Raw genomic sequence first — 23,425 nt, forward strand, 5'->3', positions numbered from 1 at the left:
CAGGAGGGACATGGGAGCAGCAGCTCCTGCCAGCAACCAGTTCCCTTCAGAGCCACCACCAAATGACACTGCCACGTTGACACCTTTGGGCGAGCTGCAGAGGAGGAGGTCACCAAGGAGCTCCACTCACCACCTCCTGCCCCTGTCAACTGCAAAGCACCCAAGCCAAGCAGGTGACGGCACGCTCCAGACGGGATGCCATGACCAGCTGGGCCTCTCCCTTTCTCCTGGCAGCTGTGGGCACGGGGCCACTGGGCATGCCAGGTACCAAGAAGATTATTTTTGCACATACACACACCCACACCCTCCACCCCCATCCATTTTCTCATTTCTCCTCCCCTCTTTGGAGGGTCACGGTCATGTTGTTCCCTTACACACTCTCCTCCCTGCTCAGGTCCTTGCAAGGTAGGGGCCATGCTGGCTGGCTCAGGGGGTGACATTTTGCTGTTGTTTGACTACTTTCACACAAGCACGTCTGCAGGTGTTTCTCCCATTCTGAATTTCGGCCTTGACCTAAAGCTTCCTGAGATGCTGATGGCCTTTCATCAGGCTGGAAAGGCACTCTTTGTGTCCAAGTGTTTCACCTAAAAGCCAATGTACAGCGCATATGGGAAACTCTTTCCAAAGTGTGTGTGGGGAGGGGAACAGGGTAGGAGCTCTCCTCTCCTGGAGAGGAGAGAGAGAGAGGGGAAAGTTTCTGTCCTGAAGGGCCTCATCTGGGTCTCTGCCACCCTGGCCCTTATCAAGTTTCACTCACACAGCAGCAGGTTACACAGCCTTTATCACTCATCTTCCTATCCTACCCCACCCCGTCCTGCTGGCCACTGTCACTTTGCAGCTGAGCAGCAGGCAGGGCACACCCCGTCATACAGGGTCGGTGTCTGAACAGAGCAGGCCAGGGAAGACTCGTGTGGAGCGACCACGCTTGTCCGGAGGGGACGGCGCTTGGAGCGCTGCTGGGAACGAGCCAGCGAAGCAGCCAAGACACTGTGCAGCGCAATGTCGTTCTCCATACCCCTCCTCCCGGGGGCAGAGGCTAACGGACTGCACAAAGCCGTACTGGAAATCTCGGCATCGATACGCGCGTTACATTTGCCCCTGGAAGAGGGCCTCGACAGCGAATCCCACCTCTCTCTGCCCCACCCGCTCGTAGCCGGAGCGGCACCTGCCTGGCGCAGGGAGCAGCCCTAACTCACGGAGCGCCGGGGCAGCGCTGCCGCTGTCCGGCAGCCGGCTGACCAACCGCTCGGCCCTTCCCGTGGTACGGCCCCAGGAAAAGCAGGCGCGGGCCCCGCTGCTCCCACACACTCGTGCTCGGGGGGTAAGGCAGGCCTCTCCCGGCGCCGGCGGGCCTGCCCGCTGCCCCAGGCCCCTTCTCTCTGCGGCGCCATCGCGCCCGAACGGCGGCTCCGGCAGGGCCGCGGGCCATCGCGGCGCTGCCAGCCCGTACCTCCGCGAAAGGCTTTATTTAACGGCGAATTCACCGCTGCCGAGCTCGCGCAAATCGCCTCCGTCCTGATCGAGATAAGCCGATTCCCGCAGCGGCCGCCAGCGCCGAGGCCCACCGGGAGAGCCCCGCTCCCCCGCCGCAGGGGGCCGCACCGCCCCAGTGCGCAGGCGCGGGACCGCCCCGCCGTGCGCGTCGCTTCCGGTGGGACCGTCCCTTCCCGTCCGGTGCGGCGCGGTGCGGCCCGGCCCGGCCCGGCCCAGCCCCAGCGAGGGCATGGAGAAGCTGCGGCGGGTGCTGACCGGGCAGGACGACGAGGAGCAGGGACTGACGGCGCAGGTACCGCCCGGCCGGGACCCCTTCTTCCTTCCCCCTCCCCGCACCGGCGGCTTGCTGGGGGCCGAAGGCTCCTCGCCACAGGCCCGCACCGGTGTCCGCGGCCTCAGGCGCCGCCGCGTTCCCCCCGCTCCCTCCCCGCCGTGTCCCCCCGCCCGGGCCGGTAAGCGGGAGGGACGGGGAGGCGGAGGAGAGAGGAGAGTTTGCTGCCTGCGCCGGAGGAGGAGGAGGTTTGTGGGCAGCAGGCCCTGCCCGGGAGTGAGAGTTTTGGCGAATTGTCGGTGCGCGGAGCAGCTCTTCGGTGTGTCGGTGGTTTGGGGTCCCTTGGTTTTGTTTTCCGCGTCCCGCTTCGGGTTAGCAGGGTCTCCTGGTCCTGCGCGGACTCTTCCTCCTGCGTGGCCCTGGTACTTGGTGATAAGTTAAACATCTAAATTGCTTCTCCGTTTCCTTATGCCCTTGAATTTGCAAAAGCAAAGAAGGTCTTTCTCTAGACAGAGATCGTTTTGTGTATATTGTGCTGAAGTTCCTTTTTTGCCCCATACTCCTCAAGTACAATTTAATTTTTCTGTTTCCTCCTCACTGTCTTCCTCATCATCAGTTTTGGGTTTTGCTACTGCATTTGAACGCCATACATTAATAAGACTTAACTTCTAGGTTGCAGCAAACCTGAGCGTACTTCTAAAGAACCATTTATACCATCAGCTCCCTTTTAATTGGCGTGACTGCAGGTCAAAGTGCCCCACATCATGGAATGTCTTGATACTGTGTGCTACAGGATGCTGGAGCGTGGTGGGGGAGTCTGGAACGTAAAGCAGCCCAGATCTGAGCTGCAACTAATAAACCTTGGGGAACCAGCCCAGCCTCAGTATGGTTGGTGTCTGTGGCATAATGTTAGTTCCAGCAGCTTACTGCTGATACGCTTCACTTGTCTTTCCACAGAGCTGCTGCTGGTCTTAAAGGTTTATGAACTTGGGCCTCTGCCACAGTAAAGCGGCTAAATTGTATCCACACCGGACTGATTCTGGAAGCAGTGTAGCCCTTTCACACCAGAACTGGCTGCCAGCATTTGGGAGGGATGCTTTGCCTTCTGATTTTATTTCAAGATTATCAAAGAAATACTTACATTTCTGTTAATCTTAGTTCTGTTCCAAGAGAATTAATTAATCTGCCACCCCCAGGCATGTTTCACATGAGACACATGACAGTGACACAGAGTTCTTTACTTGACACTGTGATGATTGTTTTAAGGCAGCAATCAATAGATAAATGCTTAAGTATTTCATGCTTTTATGTTTGAGGTGTATATCCTGAGAAGGAGAGAACTGAGCTACAAATGTGTTATTTGTTAAACGTCAGTAACTAAGCTATATATGATTGACTGTTGCATGTAAAGATGTTGTTATAGCCGGAGAAGACTTTAAATAGGAAAAGTCTGCCCATATTTAAAGCCTATCCTGTACATGGTAGAAGAAAACATAAATATGTCTTTGGCATAGTGCAAAGGAGCTTCATGCTGAGAAGATGAACCAGAAAGATCTTCTTTAAAGTAAATAAATACCCAATGAAGAAAAACTCAAGTGTTTAGGTCAGGCAATGTCTCTGCTGTAGGCTTCTCTCAAAGTAGCAATGTACTTCTAGAACACTGGAAATCAAGCCTCTTTTTAGTGAGGAAATTCATAGGTGAGATTCACTAAAGCTATAGCTTTGCAGCTGGATGGTGTTGACTATTTTTAAAGTGTGTGCAATAGAGCAAAAAAGTATGTGCACCCATGCAGAGAAGAACATTTTTTAAGAGGTAAGGTTGTGAAAGAAAATAGAAGGTTGTGCATTTTGTGTGTAAAATCTTCAACTGTTTTAAATGACCTTTCTGGAACTGAGTCATGTGCTTGGTTAAAAACAATTGCCCTCTCTTTGAAATAGCTGATAGTTGTGTAATAGCCATCATACGGTTCGTGTTCATAGAGGTCTCTATATTCTGCTCCTTGATTTTTGCAGAAACATTACCATGAAGTCAACAGTAATTCCTGTTAAGTAAGGTAGAAGAAAAGTATATAGTAAGACAATTGTGTGATGATTCAATGAAGTCTTTCTGTACTTTCTAAACTCTTCAGATGGCCGTCACTTCTTGCTGTAATTAGTTCAACTATAGTTCAATTAGTTCTAAATATATATTGAAAAAAAGCATTAAAGGAATTTGTTACCAAAAAAATCAATAATAAATTTTAAGTATACCAGTGTAACGATGTTGTCAGGGCAGCATTATGCTATTTAGTTTTATCAACATCAAAACTAATATATAATCAGTCTGACACGTCAGCTTATTATCTGGCTGTCGTTTCGTGATAGTTGTCGATTGACATATGGTGTTTGATATATTGCTTAGGAGCTCAATTCTGTAAATATACTCGACATTTCTTTGAAATTGAGTTTTCTCCATTACTTGCATATTCTTAAATTTACTATCAAGAAAAGATGCAATGGTTAACTTCTAGAATCTTTCTTAAAATCTGTAAAAGAAAGTGCTTCTATTTTTATTTTTGTTTGCCTACATGGAAAACTATTAGAAGATAATTAACGTATGGGGGGAGCCTAGGTAGATGTTCAAAACCACAAGAAATATTTTTGATCAAAGGTAGCCTTGCAGATTATCATTCATATGACTTACTGGGTGTCCGTAGCAAGCTATTCAGTAGACAGCGTTATCTGTTGCTTGCAACTTGTGTATTAGACCATTGCAAGACTGTTCCTTATGTTTCAGGAAGTCTGCCTTCCGGATTCCAGTTTCCACTTAGGGTTTCCTCTTGATTTCTGGATGTTTTCGTCATTTCTTTGATGTAATATTTTCTTGTAATATCCTGTGAATAAAAATATTTCTTTTTTTGCCCAGGAGTTTGGCATTAAAGCTTAGAAACCCTTAGTTTTCTATAGCTATTTGTTGGTTTCTGTTTCTGTTTTCTTTCTATTGCTTAGAAACAAGCTGGTAGGCAGTATAGCAAGAAGGGTATGTTTTACAGGAACTCCCTTGCTGCCACCGCTGCACAGTTCTCCATATGAATCTTTCCCCAGATGTGGAATTTGCATGCAATTTTTTCAGTCTTCTAAGTAAAAGCTTCTGCTAATGCAAATGTCATAGAGTGCAATGTCAACAGCTCTTTTTATCTGAACTCTAGGATTAGCTGTATGGCTAATGTCGGACAATAAAAAAAAGTCCTAATCACCCTTACGTTGTTTCCTGCTTTTGTTGCTTAGGCAGCTTAGATTTAATGACTTCTTCTTAGGGTTCTGGCTCATAGCCTCTGAGTGTAGGTGTAAGAAACTAAGCTGTTACTTCAGGGTGTCTCACAGCCCCTCTTTAGAAATTACTGCTCCTGCAGCACATACAGCAGAATATGCAGGCACTGTGTCAGGTCCTCAACTTTTATAGATTGCAGCCTGGCATTTTAGCACAAGCTGAAGTCTGTGGTTTAAGTAGTTGAACTGTGTACCTGTTACTCAACTTCTGCAGCAAGGTGCTTCACTACAGGGGTGAAACAGACATCTCGGAAAGGTAACCAGTTCCATTGCTTCCATGAAACTTAAAAAGTATTAGGTATCGGGGACTAAGAAAATGCATTACCAGATATATCCTCAGTTTCAGGATTTCAAACATTGCATTAACTAGGTTCAGCTTGATAATATAGATAGTGATGGCATCAGGAATGGTTGGAGGATCAGCCTTCATTTTAATGCCAATTAATTTATTTAGTTTTATTATTACAGAGAATGCTATGTTGTGGTGCTCTGGCAGCCCTCATGCTACAGCTTATCTTCCTGCAGTTCATGTGCACATATTGTCAATCTAAGTTTTTAAAAATTAAATCCATAAGATGTATTAAACTAGTTTTAAAATTGTATTTTAAATCTTGTGGCATTTTTTGTTCCAAGCCTCTGTCTGTTTCACTTATTTATGGTGTTGGTATTTTTTCCACCTAATAACTGTCCGGGATTTAAATGAAGATAAAGCTATTTTCAAATTTTTGTGAAAAATGAAATTTCCTGTTGTTTCAGGAACACCGCCAGATATTAAGACTAGAGGTAGAATAGCAGTTAAGTGGCAGCAATGTGCCTGATACACCTGAAGAAATTATTTACCTTCATCCTTTCCCTGTTTTCTAGGCAATCTGAAATGTGTGTCTTGGGTGTACTGATAGTATTGGCCCATCCGCACTTCATTTCTGAGCAGAGGTGGAAAGGGTTTTTACTCTCTTCTGTTTTTTTTTTCTCTCTTTTTTTTTTTTTTTGTGTGTGTACATGCGATTAGTTGCATGAATAGGTGTAACTAAAAGCACGATTCAAATGGGCATCTTCAGTTATGTCCTACCAGCTCTTCCTGGACTTCTTACATATATACGCATTCAGGAATATGATTATCAAATATGCTTTCAAATACTAAACCATCTTTCAGTTACTGTTTTTGTCTATTTCTTCAATGCGAACATAAGGATAAGGAGTTCGACCCAACAAGGTAAGCTGTCTTCTAACCTTTGGGAAGTTCTGTCTTAACTGCTGAACAGAGAGAAGGGGAAAGAAAATTCAGAACAATACTGTATCCCAACTTTGTGTCTGCTCAGACAGTATGCAAGTGTAAAAGATAATTTTTAGTATTCCGATGCCCCTTCTTAAGTAAATATTCAAAGTATTTAATTTGATTAAATAAGGTAATTTTTTTATAAGTAGTCCAAGCTATTCCTTGTTAACAGATATTCAGATGCTGATTCATCACAGTGCATAAATGTGTTCTTGTATGTGGCCCTTTTTTTATTAAACTAGATATGGTTTCTTCATTTGTACAGATGTGAAATCATTCTAAGCAGTAACCAGATTTCATTCATTCGCTTACCACTACCTGAAAGAGAAATTTCTCAAGAGAGTAGGAGAAACATCAAACTCATTGGTCGAGGAAGCCCTAACTTGTGTATTTGGTTAATAATACTTGATTGAAAATATCCGTAGACTAGATAGCAAGAGGACAAGTTTACTTGTGTCATCTAAATAAATAGGAAAGTTAGCTTTTTATAGTCATCTGACATAAGCTGAAGCAACACTTCACTTAATAGACCGTTTAGAATAGAAGTATCTTTAATTTTAGTGGCCTGGAGTAAGCTGAAATACATTGTTCTTACAGCACGGGTGGAGAAGGCGAGGTGAGCGTATCTAACAAGTCACTTCTGCTGAAAGGGGCTGTTCTTCTGCCAGCTATGTGGCTGGGCCTCTTTCCTTAGATCAGCCCTGCCGCTTTGCTGACATCTTGCTGAGCTGGTTTGGCTCATTAATCCAGCACAGGACTAAGTCATCAGAGCAGGAGGAACACTGGTTCTGTTCCCGCTTGGTGAGCTGTGTCAGCTAGCTCAGCTCATTGAGGGGGTCTTGCAGGTTCTGGAGTCACACAGGAGACGCAGGAAGTAAAATGATGCCTTTCAGCAAGTTAGCTGTCGGACGAGTCAAGCTCTGGTAATCTGCCTGCACCTTCCCCCTCTAAGGAATTGTAACTGAAGTGGAATCGTAATGCCTGCAGTGGATACTTGTACTAATATGTACAATGGATTCTGTCTAGTAACAGGAAAAGGTAGTAACGTCTATAGGAACGCGCAGTGCTGCACAAATAGGTATGTTGATCTGCAAATTGCTAGAAGGTCCATTCAGCCTTCTGCTTTGGTGCAATTGTGAGAATTTTCAATTGTAATTGTATGGTGAAAAGAAAGTCTGTTTGAAAGTGGAGCAGGATTGCTTGAGTGCCAGGATATACCTTCAGAAGTTTTGTCTTGTTTGTTTGTTCTGGAAATACGTTACCAGGTTGCTAATATAATTTCTTAAACTGAAGCAATTAATATGCAAGCAGCTGTTAAGCAAGGTGAAATAATTGTTCCTGGCTAAAAAATTATTTTGTCTGAAATTAAAGACTGCAATAGTAAAGAAAAAAATGTCCTTTAGATTGTTCAAAACTGGGTTTGTAATATCTTTTTTTTTTTTCCCCCTCTCCTCCTATTAAGGTCCTCGATGCATCAACACTCAGCTTTGGTACTCGCGTCAGATGGTTTGCCATATGTTTTGTTGCTGGCGTTGTGTGTTCTATTCTTGTAAGTAAAGTTTGGTTGGTTTTTGGCTTATTTAGCTAGCTCTGCCTTTTTTTTTTTTTTTTTTTTTTTGAAACAGGCAACAATGCTGAATATAGCCCGCATCCACAAATGCACAGCAAAATAAGCCAAACCTTGTTCATATTCATACTTTATATGTAATTCTGTGTTTGCTTTAACCTGTATCCTAAATTTGGTATCCATAAATCTAACTGGACATTAAATATTTAATTAGCGTGTAGGGGCTGTTGTTCTGTAAATTATGATTTTTGACCATCTTTCTTCCATTCACAGCAAAGAGCATTTTTATTGTAGCCTAATAAAATTTCTTTCTAAAAGGTTTGAACACTGACAAAATATGCTATATTTTTTATTTAGATTTGTGACTGGTGTACTAGGAAAGAAATTTTGCTGTTGTTCACTGTGTACCCATCTTATTTTTATTCTCTCCAATAAGAGGGGGAAAGGAGGGGGAAGCTTGAAAGGTTTTTAAAGGCTGAAGAAACCACAAGTGTAACCTGTCACACTCACAAATCAATAGGTGATGACTGTGGTAGCATGTTGACACTTTAAAAGCCTGCTGCACTCCTGTTGATCTTACAGCCAGCAAATCATTTGTTCATTCTTGAACTTGAGGTGTTGGCAGGAGGCTCAAGCCTGCAGTTAAAAGTTGAGATCTATTAATGGATTTGGTCTATCAAAATCTGACACAGGTAACTTGCAGTACAAAGCAGTTCTTCATCTGTATGCAAAGTCCCAGAAGCAGGTGAAATAACAATAGGGAAGTATCCAGACTGTTGGTTTTGTCTGTCTGTCTGGGGTTTTTTGTTTGTTTTTCCATGATGAAGTAGGATGTTGGCTCTTCACAGAGCATGACTTCTGATGCAAGCTAGTCAGCAGCCTTTGGCTAACGTGTGTAGATGACACTTGCAGTTTTTGTGGAGACTATCAGGCAGATTGTCTTGACTCATAATACATTCTGGCAGTAGGATGGAGAAACTTGTCCTGTGTGCATTAGTTTCTGGGTTTGCCATTAATTCCTGTCATTAATGTAATGAGGAACAACCTGTTGATTGTTTGAGGCACTCAGCGATGGCTCCTTGCTGGATTCTCCTGCACATGGAAGTTTCTGATTCTTTATCAAAACTTGCGGTTTGTTAAGAGACCCAGAGGTAAACCAGAACAATTGCTGGTCTTACCTGTGAGGGGTCTTATTTAAGTGGTAATCAGCTCAATAAAGGAACTGGAGAGTAGTATTCTTCATATTGATATTTATGCCAAGTACAGTGACACAAACTCTGGCCAGATGCTTGTGTTGGAGAAGGGGCAAGTTCTATGAAGGGAACTCAGAATTGGGTTGGAATATCCCTTTTTTAGGGTTGCTTAAGCATTATTTGGTTGACTGCCCCCCCCCTTATTTTTGCAGGTAATATTTAACCAGCATAATCACAGATTTTAGTACATACTGTGTTTGTGCTTTAACACCTATTTCTGGACAGGTTAAAATCACTCATTTTGCTCGTATTTTTTCGGTGTTTAATCTTTGTGCCTCTTCTATATCACATGATGTGAAACTATGAAACAACAGATAAAAGGCTTTAGGATCTTGGTTTCCTAAAGTTTCCTTGAGTTATCTTGAGCTTGATAGATAAGAGTCAAAAGTTTGCTAGTATTTTTGTGGACCTTGTATGTTGGAGAGTTTGGAGGCAGCTCCCTAGCTAAGCTTGGCCACATGATGCTGAGAGCTGGCAACTCCACCACCTTCTGCTTCAGGTTACAGATCTTTTGGTAGAGTTATTGTGTTCTTGGCTAGCCAAAATTGCAGGTGGTGTTTTTTCTTTAATCCAGTCTTTGCGAAGTGACCATAGGCTTTCCTTTACACTCTTCTCTTGCAGCTTTCAATGGTTGCTTGTGCTATGGTCTCTGCAAACTGACAGCACAGATGCCCACTGAAATTGCAATTGCATGGAATATAGTTGCCTTTTTTTTTTTTTTTTTTTTTTTGGCAGGGCATAGGGGCCCCCCTCCAGCTTAAAAAAAAAAGTTAAAAAACCAAACTAAAAAAACATATTTTGCTTCTAGTTTAGGCTCTATTTCTTCCTGATCATCATAGGAACTGTGATCAGCAGAAGGCTTTGGATTTTCTTGTGTTTAGTGGAAATAAGAGATGTCTGAAAGTAAGAGTTCTAAAATATTTCTATTCAGTCTCAGGGTGTATCGAGACTGCAAGACCAGATGGTTCATTAGAGGAAAAAGGAGATGGTAGATATTAGTGTGGCTTTATGGCACTTTTTCCTTTGTGTGCAGAGGTGTACAGTGTGTAGTAGGGTTTTGTCACAAAACTGAAAGTGTCATAAATAGAATATAAACAGTACAAATAAACAATATAAATAAACATTGTCTAGTTGTAAAAATATTGCAAAATATAGTCAATCAGTACATTATTTTGCCAGTAGGTGGCAACAGAAGTATGCTGAACATTGACTACTACAAATCTGAGAACTGTATACTCTGCTATGATACTCTTCATAGACTGAAAATAGATTTATAGATTATAAAATCTAAATAAATTGAAGTAGTTAATTAAAAACATACAAATAACCTCTTTTATAGGGAACGGCATTGCTATGGCTCCCAAAGGGGATCAAACTTTTTGCACTGTTTTACACCCTGGGGAATATTGCTGCATTAGCCAGGTACGATTTCTTAATTATTGTTATTAGAAAAGTACCCTCCTTTTCATTTACATTTACATTTGCTTTTACTCTAAAATGCTGTCTATTTATGTTGTGTATAAACAACATTGTTTTTGTGTTGAAATGTTAATAACATAAAATCTTGTTTGTCTTACAGTTTTAAGGTTAATAATTAGTGAATATCTATTATTGACTTGTTATTCCGCCTTTGTGATGCCTTACGTGATTGTTTTGTAGACACATCACAACTGCTATCTGAAGTATGAATAACAAATTACTGGCTGAATGTTTTGTACTTTTTACAGCTAAGTCCTTCTGCCTGGTACAGAGGTACCTCAGCTTCAGGGGCAAACTGGTAGTCTGCCCACTGTGTGGATGCATTGTTATTGGAAGGAGCTTCTTGCTTTTAACAGAGAGATCATCCTATTTCTAGGAAAACTGTCTGAAAAAGGAGAGGTTCAGGAAATCCTCATTTTGACTGTAAGGCCAGGCAGAATCTAAAAATTGTTCACAGTGTATTTTTAAACTCTGTGCATGGTTCTTCGCAGTATTCCCCATAGTCTTAAAAGATTTGCAGAAGGGACCTCCTAGGATCTAAAGCTCTTTTTTCACTGTTTGAAAGACATGTAAGAAACAGCTTCATGTCCATAAAGTATTTTCAGTTTCTGTTTTTCCTCCTTCTCTTACTATCTTAGCATAGTTGAAGTGTGGTCATGAGACTCAGTACTAGTGGAGTCTGGTCTTGACTTCCACGGACTCTGACTTTAGTCAAGTCACTTAACTCTTGAGTCAAGGCATTGTTAATCTGTTAAAACTCGGGCAATGTGACATTAACATTTGAGAAATGTGATGGTGTGCTGCTTTTCGTCAACAAATCTGTTAGGGGACAAAAGTGTTTATACTGGAATTGAGTCTCATTTGTATAACTATTCCATCTTGTACTAAAACAAGACAACAAGTTAGTACTGGAGGTAGGCAAAACTGAGTATTTCCCTTTTTCTCCCTTATTCCTTATTTTTTGTTGTTGGTTTTGGGGGTTTTTGTTTGGCTGGTTGGTTCTTTTACCCAGTATTTTGGGTGTGTTTTCACTGCTTCACATTAAATTAGCATTTTAGAAACTTGGTACTAATCAAGTCTAATTGTCAGTGAACTAAGAGGAAAGCTTTTACAGACTGGTATTTCTTTTAGGAGAATTCTGAAAAACTTCAGTCTGGACTCCAACTAAAAAGAGAAGAGGCCCCCTTCCCCTTCAGTAGTCCTTTTGGACAGAAACAACAGGCAACTGTGTTCTAAGACCCGTAGGAAATGACAATGAAGTCCCAACTTGACAAAGAGATTTAAACTTTTTCAGGCTTGCTTGCAAGTCTGTATTTAAATCAACTGCAGTTACCACTCTTACTAAATAGTCCTGTCTAGCCTGTTTTTTTACTATGATTTTCTAGCCACAAACATGAAAACAATGATACTTACTTGATTTTTCTCTGGGATGATGGGTGTATCTTCTACAGAATGTGTTGTATATAAGAACTATCCTGTGTCAGTGGAGGACCTCTAGGTTTTTTCCAGCCTTTCTGCTCCCTATGGATTCCCTCACATCTCTGGAGAAGCTCTTGTATTGTCTGTCCTTCAATGCTAATCAGGCTAGCATCAATGCATTTTGCTTTCTATGTTTTTTCTGCCTGTTTTACGTGGCCTGAACCTCCCTCATTTTTACCACTGTATTTTCATCATCCCTGTCCTTCCACTAGCTAACTAATTTTTTATTCTAGTTCTTCAGGTCTCTTTTTTCCTTAATTTAATTTTATGGTGCAGCAGCCAAGATTAAAAAATACTAAGAAAAAGTTAGTTTGGATTGCAGTGAATTTAAAACATTTTTGTCTTTTGAATTGAGAAAACTTTTTTTTCCATTTAATATGGACTTTTGAGGTCTGTCTACACAACTTGAAGAAGAAAAACCAAGTGAAAAGAAGGAGCTATGTACACAAAGTTGCTGGTAGGGGAACATCTGGGTGTGGGAGATCATGGATTTAGTTTACTGCTTTGGGACATGGATTCCCATATTTCTTCTGTCTTAGAAGATGCGTGCTTCACCAGGCTTATGACTGGTTTCAAGGGGGAGCTCTACCAAACTCTTCCCTGCTATTGACCATTTCATACAGAGAAATATTAACTAGAAAAGGAGTTAAACTAGGTTTCCTACTCTGTAGTAAAGCATTCAGACCACCACAAGGTTACAGGCATTCTCACTCTCTCACTAAATGTTTTCTACAAAGCAGAATGGCTTCAATGACAGGGAAGGAAGAGACTTGTCTCAGAATATTTGAAGCCAGATAATTACTCCTACAGTTGTGAATTCTTGGTTCACATCTCATTTCTTTGCAAGAACAGGTACAGCACAGCATTGCTGATTGTTTTAATTCTCCCTTCGAGACTACAGAGTAGAAGAAAGCAGGAGGATTTAATACAAACTACTGAAGTTTTTCCTTCTTTTTTTGCTTTCTGAGTTTGGGCAGAGTTAGAGCTTCCCTGTAATACTGATTGTAGCAACTTGCATACTGCCTGGGTAAGAAGTTTATTGTTAAACAGAAATTTTGTACAGAATTTTGGTGTTTGTATTCTTTGAATTCTTTTTGCAAGTCAGTTCTTAGAAAAGCCTCAACATGAAATTCACTAGACTTCAACTTGACAACCCTCTGCTATAAGTGGTAATGTTTTAGAAAGAATTTCATGACCAAGGGTGACAATACGTAAGCTGTTTCTGGGTCTAAATTCATGGAGCGTTCACCTTTCATTCTGGTGGGTCTCTGTTGCTAAACACTGAAATGCCTTTTTTAAAGCCTTTGTACTCATCTAACTGTTGGAAAACTAATTACCTGTTGTCTTTTGCAAAGATTTACTTGAAAGTGGTTTAACACTTGTTTTGTTTTTTCTCTCTTATTAGTACATGTTTCCTGATGGGGCCACTGAAGCAACTGAAAGCAATGTTTGAGCCAAAAAGATTAATAGCTACAGTTGTGATGCTGGTAAATATACTGTCTTTACTTCCTTTTGCTAAAAAGTTTTCCCTTAGCCTCAAAGCTGAATCTGAGGCTTTACTAAGGGAGGTTATTTCGTAGTCCAACTCTTCTTTGTACTGAGTAATAATAGTCAAGCTGATTAGCTCTGTGTATCATAAAGATTATCTAACTCCTATGAGCTTGTGTTTTTGTTGCTTACGATTTTTTTTAATCATTTGGAGTAAAATGTTCTCTACTAAATATTTCTTACTAAATGCTAATATTAGGTTGATTATTTTTGATTTGTTTTCTAAAACAATTTCTTCAAGAACCAGGCTAAAAAGAGACACTTCAGCTACTGTAAAAAGTCAGTGGTCACCAAGTCTAGCCTGACAGTTGTTTGTTGGCTGCAGTTCTGTTTGTATAGCTTAGTGGTTCATCACTTTCAAAGCAATGGAGAAAATTAGTTTCTCTCCCCAGTCCAGGAAGCCGCATGTTCAGCTTCACATACCTCCATTGTGATGTCCTTGGCTCCTTTACTTCCATGACCATCATTTCTTCTTCCAGAAGTATAGAAAAAACAGCCCTGTCCCCTATCTCAGAATTCCTATCCAAAAACTCTGTATTAAGTAGTTAAAAACAAGTTTCTGCCCTTGCTGCTTCTCTGTTTTGTCATTATTTTCTCTCTTGTTCCTCCTGATTTGTTTCAACTTTTATTTTTTAAATGTAGTGGCTGTCCTATTCTCCCCATCATATAGCTTTCTTTTCTAGTTGGTTACAGCTGATGTGGATAAGAAACCCATCATGAATTCTTTCTGGATGGCTGTCATATGGGTTGTCTATTCTTTCTCTCGCACACCCAGATGAAAAAAAAAAAAAAAAGTTGTAATCTCATTTGAGAATCTCACGTTTGCCCACATCTTTTGGAGCAGTGACTTGATCCTTACTTGGACTCTGAGCTTTGTTAAAGAGGTGACTTTTTGCCATCTCTTTCAAATCATACCAGGTTACAACTCCTAGGGAAGCTATGTTTCATAGGTCTTCAGTAAAAATGTCCAAGTTTATCTCCAATTCTCTAGAGTCTCTGTTTGCTGAGCATGAATTCTCCAGCACTTTACAGCTGTGGGCTTTTTTTGGTCAAGCTGAGGGCCTAAGCCAGACACTAAAACAGCCGGCACAAAAATTATTTGCTCTGTTATCCTATCATCCACTGTGCTCAGACATGGTGACAAAAAAAACCACCCCAACTTACTTTCACGGCTATGGAAACAAGACATGTCGGAAAAGGAAGGAGAATAGAGAGTAGAAAAAACATCACAGACCTACCTACCTACCTGTGCAGAGAAGCTACCAACAAGGTTAGGAAAAAACAGAATGAAAGGTGTCATCTAATAGGAAATAGGAACATTGGATGAGAGCTAAGACTGTTAGGATGGAAAATTTCAGTAATACAGAGAAGAAGTGGTAAACTTCTGAAGTTTAGAAAACTTTTTATGTATTTGACTGTTTTCTTCCCTATCCTAACACAAAGCTAGAAGTGTAGGCAACCCAGGAGTCACAAATATGTTTGGAGAATTTCAAGAGAGTCTGTTACTTTTATTTCTTTCAATAAAACACCAACAATTTTTTTTCAGTGAAAATCATTTTAGTTTAATTCCATTTTCTACGAAGTGTAATGACAAATGGAGGGAGCCAGGTAAGATTTAGTGGAAAAGTTCAAAGTGTTGCTTGCACAAATGGTGTGATTAATTTGGCATAGGAAACCTTATCATTGTAATGTTCCATCAAAGGTGTCTAAGTAGCTTGAATAAATCTTCATGTGAGCTTTTTCACTGTGTATGAAGCAACTGCTCCCTAGTGGGCTCTTCATTACTGTGGGAAGATGAAAAAACACTGGCAGAAGAAGCAGAGCCTGTGTTTGCCAAATACCGTAATTGTGAAGGAGTGTTTTTAATAATTGGATTTTCATGGTGATGCATGTACCTTTCTTGTCAGATGTTGATGTTATGAATACTAGATCCAAAATTATACTATGTACTGAAATAATAGAACAGCAATTCCCAGACTACTTGGTTGCTTTCAAGCAAGCTTTATCATCTAAGCCCATCTCTTAATAGACGTGACACGTACGACTACACAGACCTGGTTATACTCATCATGGTTCCTGAAGTTAGTTCCTGCCTCCTCTTTCTTCTAAGGCTTGTCTCAGCCCTTCTGGCCATGGAGCACATCCCACTGTGCTTTGGAAAACACCACTTTACCTGGAGTTCAGCATATAGTCACTATGTGACAGCCTTTGGCCCTGCTTGTTTCCTAAGTCAATTCTGAAAATGCTGATTACACATTGAAAACATGAAAAGAGTTGCTGTATTTGCTTTGTTGTGTATTTGAGTATTCATTCTTTCCTATTTTTGTCTCCCCTTTCATCTCTCCCCAGCTTTTCCTAGTATTGACTCTGTGTGCTGTATTCTGGGTAAGTGAGAATACTTTGTTCCTCTAAAGAGCAATTGAGCTTGGTTAGTTTATTAATTGTTTATTAATTACAGCTTTAACATACAGTTCAATTGTAGAGGAAAGATGAGCTTGTGTGTGTGGTATTTGTGTTTTCAACTGCAGTTGAGCTTAGGTGGAGTGATGAGCCTGCTGGCTACAAAGCAAATGCATTCTTCCACCTGTGTGTGATGTAGATGAGAATACAAAATCTAGAGCATCAGGTTCAGTCTGCAGGCCTCTGGACTAAGAACTAAGAAAAGTAAGTTAAAATAAACTTTCATCTTAGTGATGTGTACTTATGTCAGAGAATATGTAGTGATGTTTAGAGACCACAGGTACAGAATACTAAACTGATTAAGACAAAGGAAGAGAGACAGAGCAAGTACCTTCAGACATCTCAATTGAAAAACTGGCTGTAGTTGTGTTCTGTAGAAGTAAATATGTAGCTGAAGTGAACTTCTATATTTGCAGAAGTACAGTATCATGAACGAAAGTGAAAGTGTTAGCATTGATGCTGTTAAGTGTTTTTAAAGCTAGAGAAGGTTTCCTTAGCAGGATGCTAATGGAGTGACAAGTGACAGATAAAATGAATGGAAAGTTGTTAGAGTGGAAAGGAGTAGCAAATTAAGTTAAGACAAGGAAATTTAGGCATCGTCAGTTAACTAAATTTTTGTTTGAGCAGGCTGTTGCAATTGTTTGCAGTGTAGACTGGTGCAAAGTGAACTAACTTGCAATATTTTCTTTGTTTGTACTTAGTGGAACAAAAAAGGGTTGGCGTTGTTATTCTGCATATTGCAGTTCTTGGCAATGACCTGGTAAGGTTCTTAAAGTTCATTTTAACTTCTCCTTACCCCTACACCCACATGATTATAAACCTATATATATATATGCTTCACATAACGTAAGTGTGCCCAAATGCTAGCCTCAATCTGTTTCTGTAAGCTAGGTTGTGTAACTTCAGCAAAATCTATATGCAATCGTCTTGCAAAAATGGTAATTTTAAGTATATTCTGCAATATGTGAACTTATTTGAGGCATTATGAAAGGAATCTATATGCAAAAAAATTCTCATGCCTTTTCTTTGTTGTGAAAGTAACTGTATATTCATATGCCCTGGTTTTGAGTTCTAACTAAATTTTCATTTTTGAAGTTGAAGAAACTAAATAACATTTTCATAGGGTGTGTCCTGCCCCAAGAATATTCAGCAGCACTGGGTAAAGAGTGGCTGGATGTGAGAGGGGTAAATTTAGTGCAGCAGGTACTATGATGACCATCCAGATGTGCTCAAGGGCTATGTTTGGGAATGTGGGAGCACAGTTAGATGAGTTACTTGCAGCCTGGCAGAAGTTTTGGAAGTTACTGTTTTCTCCATGGAGATACAACTGAACATACTTAGTTTCCTTGTCCCAGGTACTAACTCCTAGCTGATCCAAGGTGACCACAATTCTTGTTTGAACTTGCCCTGAATACACACAGTCTTTACTGAACTTGGATCTGAGGACAAATAACCATTTGTTCAGGATAGGGACTGTTGGGCATCGTGCTGGGTCCAGGTAAATGCTTGGTACTAGACAGAGGGAACATTGCTAACTCAACCTGTGTTCTACATGTTTATAGCAGACAGCTTCACATTTGTTAAGTGTCCTAGAGCTTGATCAGGCTGGGCAAGAGAACAAAACATAGCCTGGAGGCTTGTGAGAAGCAAGTTTCAGAGGATAATAGAATTATCAGCTGTTTGAGTGTCACAATTGTGGCATATTATTCCTACTACAGCATATATCTGTATTTAGAGTTACATAAATAATATTAGATGTGTATTTGCATAGTAATGTATATTGTCTTTTAAACTGGAAAAAGTTGTCTATATCATCTTGGAAGAATACAGTTTTCCCAGAAATCTCCATTCCTTTTGAAACTGGTGATAGTAAATCTGCTTTTTTAAGTTTATGTGCAACAGAAGTTATGAATGATATTTTAAAAAAAAAAAAAGAAAAAATAAACCAGGAAATTCTTGGCAGTATGTTTAGTTCTTGTCCAAGCATGTCTTCTTTTCTCAGGTAAGCATTGAATTGAGCAGGTAATCTTAAAAGTTTTGTTACAACAGGTTGCTTTTATTAATGCTGGACTGAAGGGAAATAATTGGGTTCTAGAAGAGACGCGAACACTCTGTTGAATATACTCTTTTCCTCTCTTTTTCAGGTATAGTCTCTCATATATTCCTTTTGCAAGGTGAGTCTGCATAATTACTTCCATCTTAACAAAAGTCAGTTATCTTTATGCTAGGGAGGGGGGAAAAGTCCTTAAATTCAGTATGTGAAAACATATCCTTCTCCCTTTTAATTTTTAGAAAATGACATAGCTGAACTCACAGTAATGCTTAAGATAAGCTTTAAATACAAGTAAAGTGCATAGTAATTCACTTTGTTAAATTTCATTCTGGTTTTCATTTCTGAAAATAAATTGAATTTTTGTTTAAATTCTCTAGTGATTTAAAAATGCATTGATGCAATAGTGACTTTTCCAGTACTTACATAAAAAATAACTTACGGATCTGAGGTTTTAGTTAAAAGCAAAGAAACAAGCATAGTTTCAGCTGCTAAGTCTACTTCTGAATTCCTCCATCATTTCTAGGAGAGGCAAAGGCAGTGCTTCATGTTAATTTTTCGTTTTGGCAAGCTTCTCTCTTTCTTTGCGCTCTTGTGTGTACAAAAAGGGAACGAAAGCTAGCCAAACGCATAGTGAAACCACATGCAAGTAAACAAACAGAAAAATCTATTTTTTCTGTAATGTTTCATGTAAAATGCAGATTGGTCTTTCAGCAGTGTGTTTTTCAAAAAAATGAAGTGTTTCCATGTCTGTATATTACTTAATGAGGTTTTCTGTAGTGAAAGTATGGGGGGGGAATGAATACAAAGTATTGTCTATCGCTTTCATCTGATATCTTCTGTAGTGTTTCTGTAACTTTGCTGAAAGATCTGTACTATGGATTTTTATTTTTTTCAAAGCTTCGGATTTGATGTAGGGAGGATTAAGCCATGTATGTATATATTTTTTAAAGATAGTAGTTGATAATTACAATGGATTAAACACTTTAACTGAACTCAGGCTTCAAATTGTCATCTTACTATTTTTGATATCTCAAGCTAACCCAGTCAAAAAAGTAGTATTCTGAATTCTTATAGTTCTTGTGGCCATGTGGCAGTCTCAGTAGGGTCATTTTTTTTTTTCTTCCCCTCCTCTCTTTTTTTATTTTTAAAATGTTCTGCTATGCACAGAAAACAAGTTGACCTGCTAGTCACTGGTCTTTTCTTCCCTACCAACAGTACTTCCAAGTTCTGGTCAGAAAAACATTAGATTATATGCATCACTTAATTTCTTTGTTTTCATTTGTTTATTAGATCGTATGAGCCAAAGAACTGAATTTTACACAGGCTGCTTTTAGTAATACAGTGATTACTTTAGGGATTATTATTTGTTTATGTGGAATGCTATCATAAATTTCTTGTACAGGCTGCCTTTCTTAGGGAAATAGTGAGCTAAACCATGTTAAGTGCCAGAGAACAGGATTATGTAACTTGTTTAAAGTATGCATTTGTCTTGATTTCAACAATATTGTCATTACTTGATTTCACTCTCTTAATGGTTTACTCTTAACAACAATTTACTTGTTTGTGGGGTTGGGTTTTGTTTTTTTTAAATAATGGTGGCTGTCCTGCTGGCATGGCAAAAACCCCACCCCAAACCTATGCAACAATAACAACAAAAAAACCCCAAACAACAAAAAACCCCATACATACAATGACCTTAAAGAGTCATGATAGTATTCTTCTTCATTTTTTCAAATTGACTAACAACAGCATACAAATTCCACTTCTTTAATAAGTTGTTACATTTTTGAGAAAATGAAAAATAAAGAAGACTGAAGTGAGTGATGTAAGTAGAATAGTCAGGAAACAGTTTGTTTATTGTCAGTTAAAGAAACAGACCCCTTCAGATCTTTCAAACGTTAAGGCTGAGCGAACCCTTTATCCTGCACTGTTAGTGCATGCACTTTAAACCCTTCAGCCTGGGCGTTTTTTTCGGGTGACATGATGGTCTAACTCTAATGTGTCTTGGACCCAAAAGCACCTGTGCTTTGCTGATTGTCTGGATTTGGCATGCTCCTCAGCCCTGACCTTGCTGGCCAGCCTTTGCGAAATAAGGCTTTGACCTTTGCTAAGCCACCAAGTGTGCTGCAGAACAATTTTTAGCACTATGTCTGCATTTTAGCATGTGCTTGAGTATAAACAGTGTGGAAGACTTGGACAATATGGGCAGACCTGAGCTTCAGAATGGGCTTGAGCCTTTGCTTTAGCTGGTGCTGTAGGTGTACTCAACATAACGATGGCTGTTAAGATGCCATTTGATAAACTATTGATTTTTGTCTTTATGTAGTATTTTTAATTTTAAATACATAATGGTTGGTGTGTATGTAAAGAAAATAACAAATACCTTAATTGATTCTTTTTTTTTCTTTTCTTTTTAAAGGGACGCTGTGATTAAATGCTTCTCGTCCTGTCTAGGGTAAATTAAAACCAGGAACCACTGTATGCTTTAAAAGCCAACTTTTATTCCTCAGTGAATTTTGCTCGGAAAACTATACTTTTCCACTCATGAAATACCCAGTAACAGTTTAGTATTTTCCTTGCCTCTTGCATTTGGGGGATTAAATAATCTGTACTAGAAACAATTTTTAAAATAAATTGGGTGAACTCTTTCTGTTTACCCTGGAACCTTTAGGCTTTTTTTAACAAAAAAGTACATTTAAATACTTTGTGCAGAGTAGTCTTAAAACTACATTGCATCCAGTAGCGCAGTTTATTCCCCAGTGGAGGCAGGCCACTAAGGTCTGGGTAGTATGCATAAAGATTTCATTTACAGTTCTGTCTAAAGTGCGCAATGTGCCATTTATGTTTGTATATTATTTACTGTATGCATTTCCAAAGACAGAGTTTTATAAACGTTGTAAAGATTTGGTAAGTTATAATTAACTACTCCTTTGAAATGCCTATACATGTGCCTTATGGAAAAAGCTTAATGAGAATCTGTGAAAGGTCTTTTTAAAGCTTGTTGGATTTTATTAAAAAGCTATATTTTAAATGATTTTTTTTTTCTTTCCTACTTAAATACTTTTTACTAAAAGAACTTATGGCTAATGTATAAATGAGATTTGTGAAATAAATTAGTTTTAAAGGTGCCTAAACTACTTTTTATTTAGGAATCTGCTATACAGGGCTGAAAATTTCATCATTACACTTGAATAAATATGAAAATATATTAAAAATGGGATATGTATATGACTATATCCAAATTTGGTTATTAGATTTGGAGAAGTGACTTTAAAGCTTCTTTGTGTTAGTATTCAGACAAACTGGTCATTCTGACTTAAACTGATAACAAATTGAAGTCTAATACTTTGCCTAGCTTCAAATAAGATGTTCCCGTTTCTAGTTTTTTGCAACTAAGAGTTACTCAGTTATTAAGGAACAAAGTTAAATCCTTAATGTTTGATGGGTGATACTGTGTTACAGGAGGTTCTTTTAGCAGGCACATGCTTGATTAGCTGTGTTCTAAACCCCAGTTGTTTTGGATTATTTTTTTCCCCCACTGATCCACAAATAGAAGAAGAGGGAATGGATTTGAAAAGATGTGAGCTGCAGTGTCAGGAAGGGGAAAACCCCCTGTCTTGTAGTATTTGGGGTTCAGGCTGAAGAGACGAATTGCAGTACATTTCTGTTAAATCTCAGTGTGTGTTGCACAAAAGAGCAACATCTTTGGGGGAAGCTGGATAAAGGATGACTGCATGGTTTTGCAGCTAAACTGCCAACCAAGCCACCCCTGTTAACCGATTAGTAACAATAAATTGCCAGCTAGACATCATTCCTGCAGGTGATGGGGGACCAGGTAGTCCTGACCCTGCAGCAGCGGGCTTTTGGACTCGTTAGTACTGCTTGGTGTCGTGACAGCCTCTCCAGCTCTGCCCATCAGACCTGGTGTGCTGGTGGACCCTTGAGTGAATTTCTAGTTTCTTTTAGTTTTTAGTTTGCATTGAGGATGAACTAGTGTGTGTGTAGGTAGTGATGGATGTCATCCTGGAAATGACTGTCACTGCCCCTTCCCCAGTGGCTCTTTCCTGTTGGGGCACTGACCGTAACTGGCACCGGGGACATCCCATCCTGCCAGTTGGTGCTTCAGGACTGGGCAGTTGTTTGCTCCAGAATTGGCTTTGCCCATCAGCCACTAGTTCCAGTACACCATCACCATTGCTGTCATCTTTAATTAGAATGGTATTAGTTATTCCACTGGGTTTTTAAAATTTTTTTTATGTGCTATGGTAAATAACAAAGTTAACACTTATGAGTTAGCACTTAGTATTAGATCAACAGAACAGGTTTGAGAACTGAGGTCCAAAAGTTCCGTGTACTGGTATGCTTTTATATACACTTAGGTCTGTTACATCATGTGCTTTCTTGTTTGTTTTTCTTTTCTGAACATTTAAGGATTCACTTTCTTTCTCTGCATACAGAGCACACACTGCCTTCTTTCATCAGTATCTTTTGGTCCTTCGCATCCTATCTTTGTTTGCTGTGTATGAATATTCCAAAAGTTCACAGTTGATGCAACCTCATTGTACGATATCCTTTTATGACAGTGTGAAACCATAAATGTGGCGATCTCTGTGCATGTGGATTGTTTATATCCTACCCATCTTTTGATAAAATTCTGGTACCCTAATTAAAGGAGTACTTTGAAGGAAAATTTATAGCAGTTACATGCCATGACTTTTTAGACAAAATTTTGGAGTGGTAGTAATCTTGGACTCATAGGAAATACATGCTTACTTATGACTACCCCATGAAACCTCTCTAAACCTCCGTTAGTGTTCAGGGTACTTGAGGAAATTACTGCTTTCCTCCTCCTCAAAAAAACCCAAACCAAACAACCAGGAGCGTTGTGATTGAGGCAAAGCACATTGCTCAGAAGGCGTTGAGGCTAGGAAGAAGGATCTCTGGCCTGGGCCCTTCGTTACCAAGCCAGGCTGCTCTCGTCCTCGGCGTGGCTGGTGCATTTTGGAATTTCACGTAGGTGCGAGTCTGCTCTAGGTCTCGGCGTGGCTGACGGCACTCGTGTCGGCTCTGCCTGCCCTTACTCCCGGTACGTCCAGGAGCCGAGCAGCTCCAACTACCCTTCGTGTTTCGAAGACTGGCGTGAGGGCGCTGGTTTAACGGGACACCAAAAGCCAGCCCTTTCGCTCTTGGACGCTTGAGGGCTTTGGGAGGAGTTCAGAGCCTGCCTGCCCTGGGG

At 40.1% G+C, this 23,425-nt stretch overlaps 1 protein-coding gene across 1 annotated transcript; it reads left to right on the forward strand.

The window, feature by feature from the left end:
* Window positions 1-1,663: 1,663 nt before the first annotated feature.
* Window positions 1,664-21,220, forward strand: SFT2D1 (SFT2 domain containing 1). The gene is made up of 8 exons (XM_010579890.1): window positions 1,664-1,786; window positions 7,813-7,899; window positions 10,510-10,592; window positions 13,534-13,615; window positions 16,026-16,061; window positions 16,838-16,896; window positions 18,281-18,310; window positions 20,609-21,220. Exons 1-8 carry the CDS (start codon window positions 1,724-1,726, stop codon window positions 20,646-20,648), a joined length of 480 nt encoding a protein of 159 aa, XP_010578192.1. The 5' UTR covers window positions 1,664-1,723; the 3' UTR covers window positions 20,649-21,220.
* The last annotated feature ends 2,205 nt before the right edge of the window (window positions 21,221-23,425 follow it).

The sequence above is a fragment of the Haliaeetus leucocephalus genome, unplaced genomic scaffold, assembly GCF_000737465.1.
Source record: "Haliaeetus leucocephalus isolate CR32 unplaced genomic scaffold, Haliaeetus_leucocephalus-4.0 Scaffold687, whole genome shotgun sequence".
Lineage (NCBI taxonomy): Eukaryota > Metazoa > Chordata > Aves > Accipitriformes > Accipitridae > Haliaeetus > Haliaeetus leucocephalus.

What these genes read in the sequence shown, in the direction of transcription:
- SFT2D1 (XM_010579890.1), top strand. Translation starts at nt 1,724, where the DNA reads ATGGAGAAGCTGCGGCGGGTGCTGACCGGGCAGGACGACGAGGAGCAG. An exon ending in TAGCTACAGTTGTGATGCTG is followed by an intron (nt 13,616 to 16,025) that starts GTAAATATACTG and finishes ATCTCTCCCCAG; the next exon opens with CTTTTCCTAGTATTGACTCT. An exon ending in CAGTTCTTGGCAATGACCTG is followed by an intron (nt 16,897 to 18,280) that starts GTAAGGTTCTTA and finishes TCTCTTTTTCAG; the next exon opens with GTATAGTCTCTCATATATTC.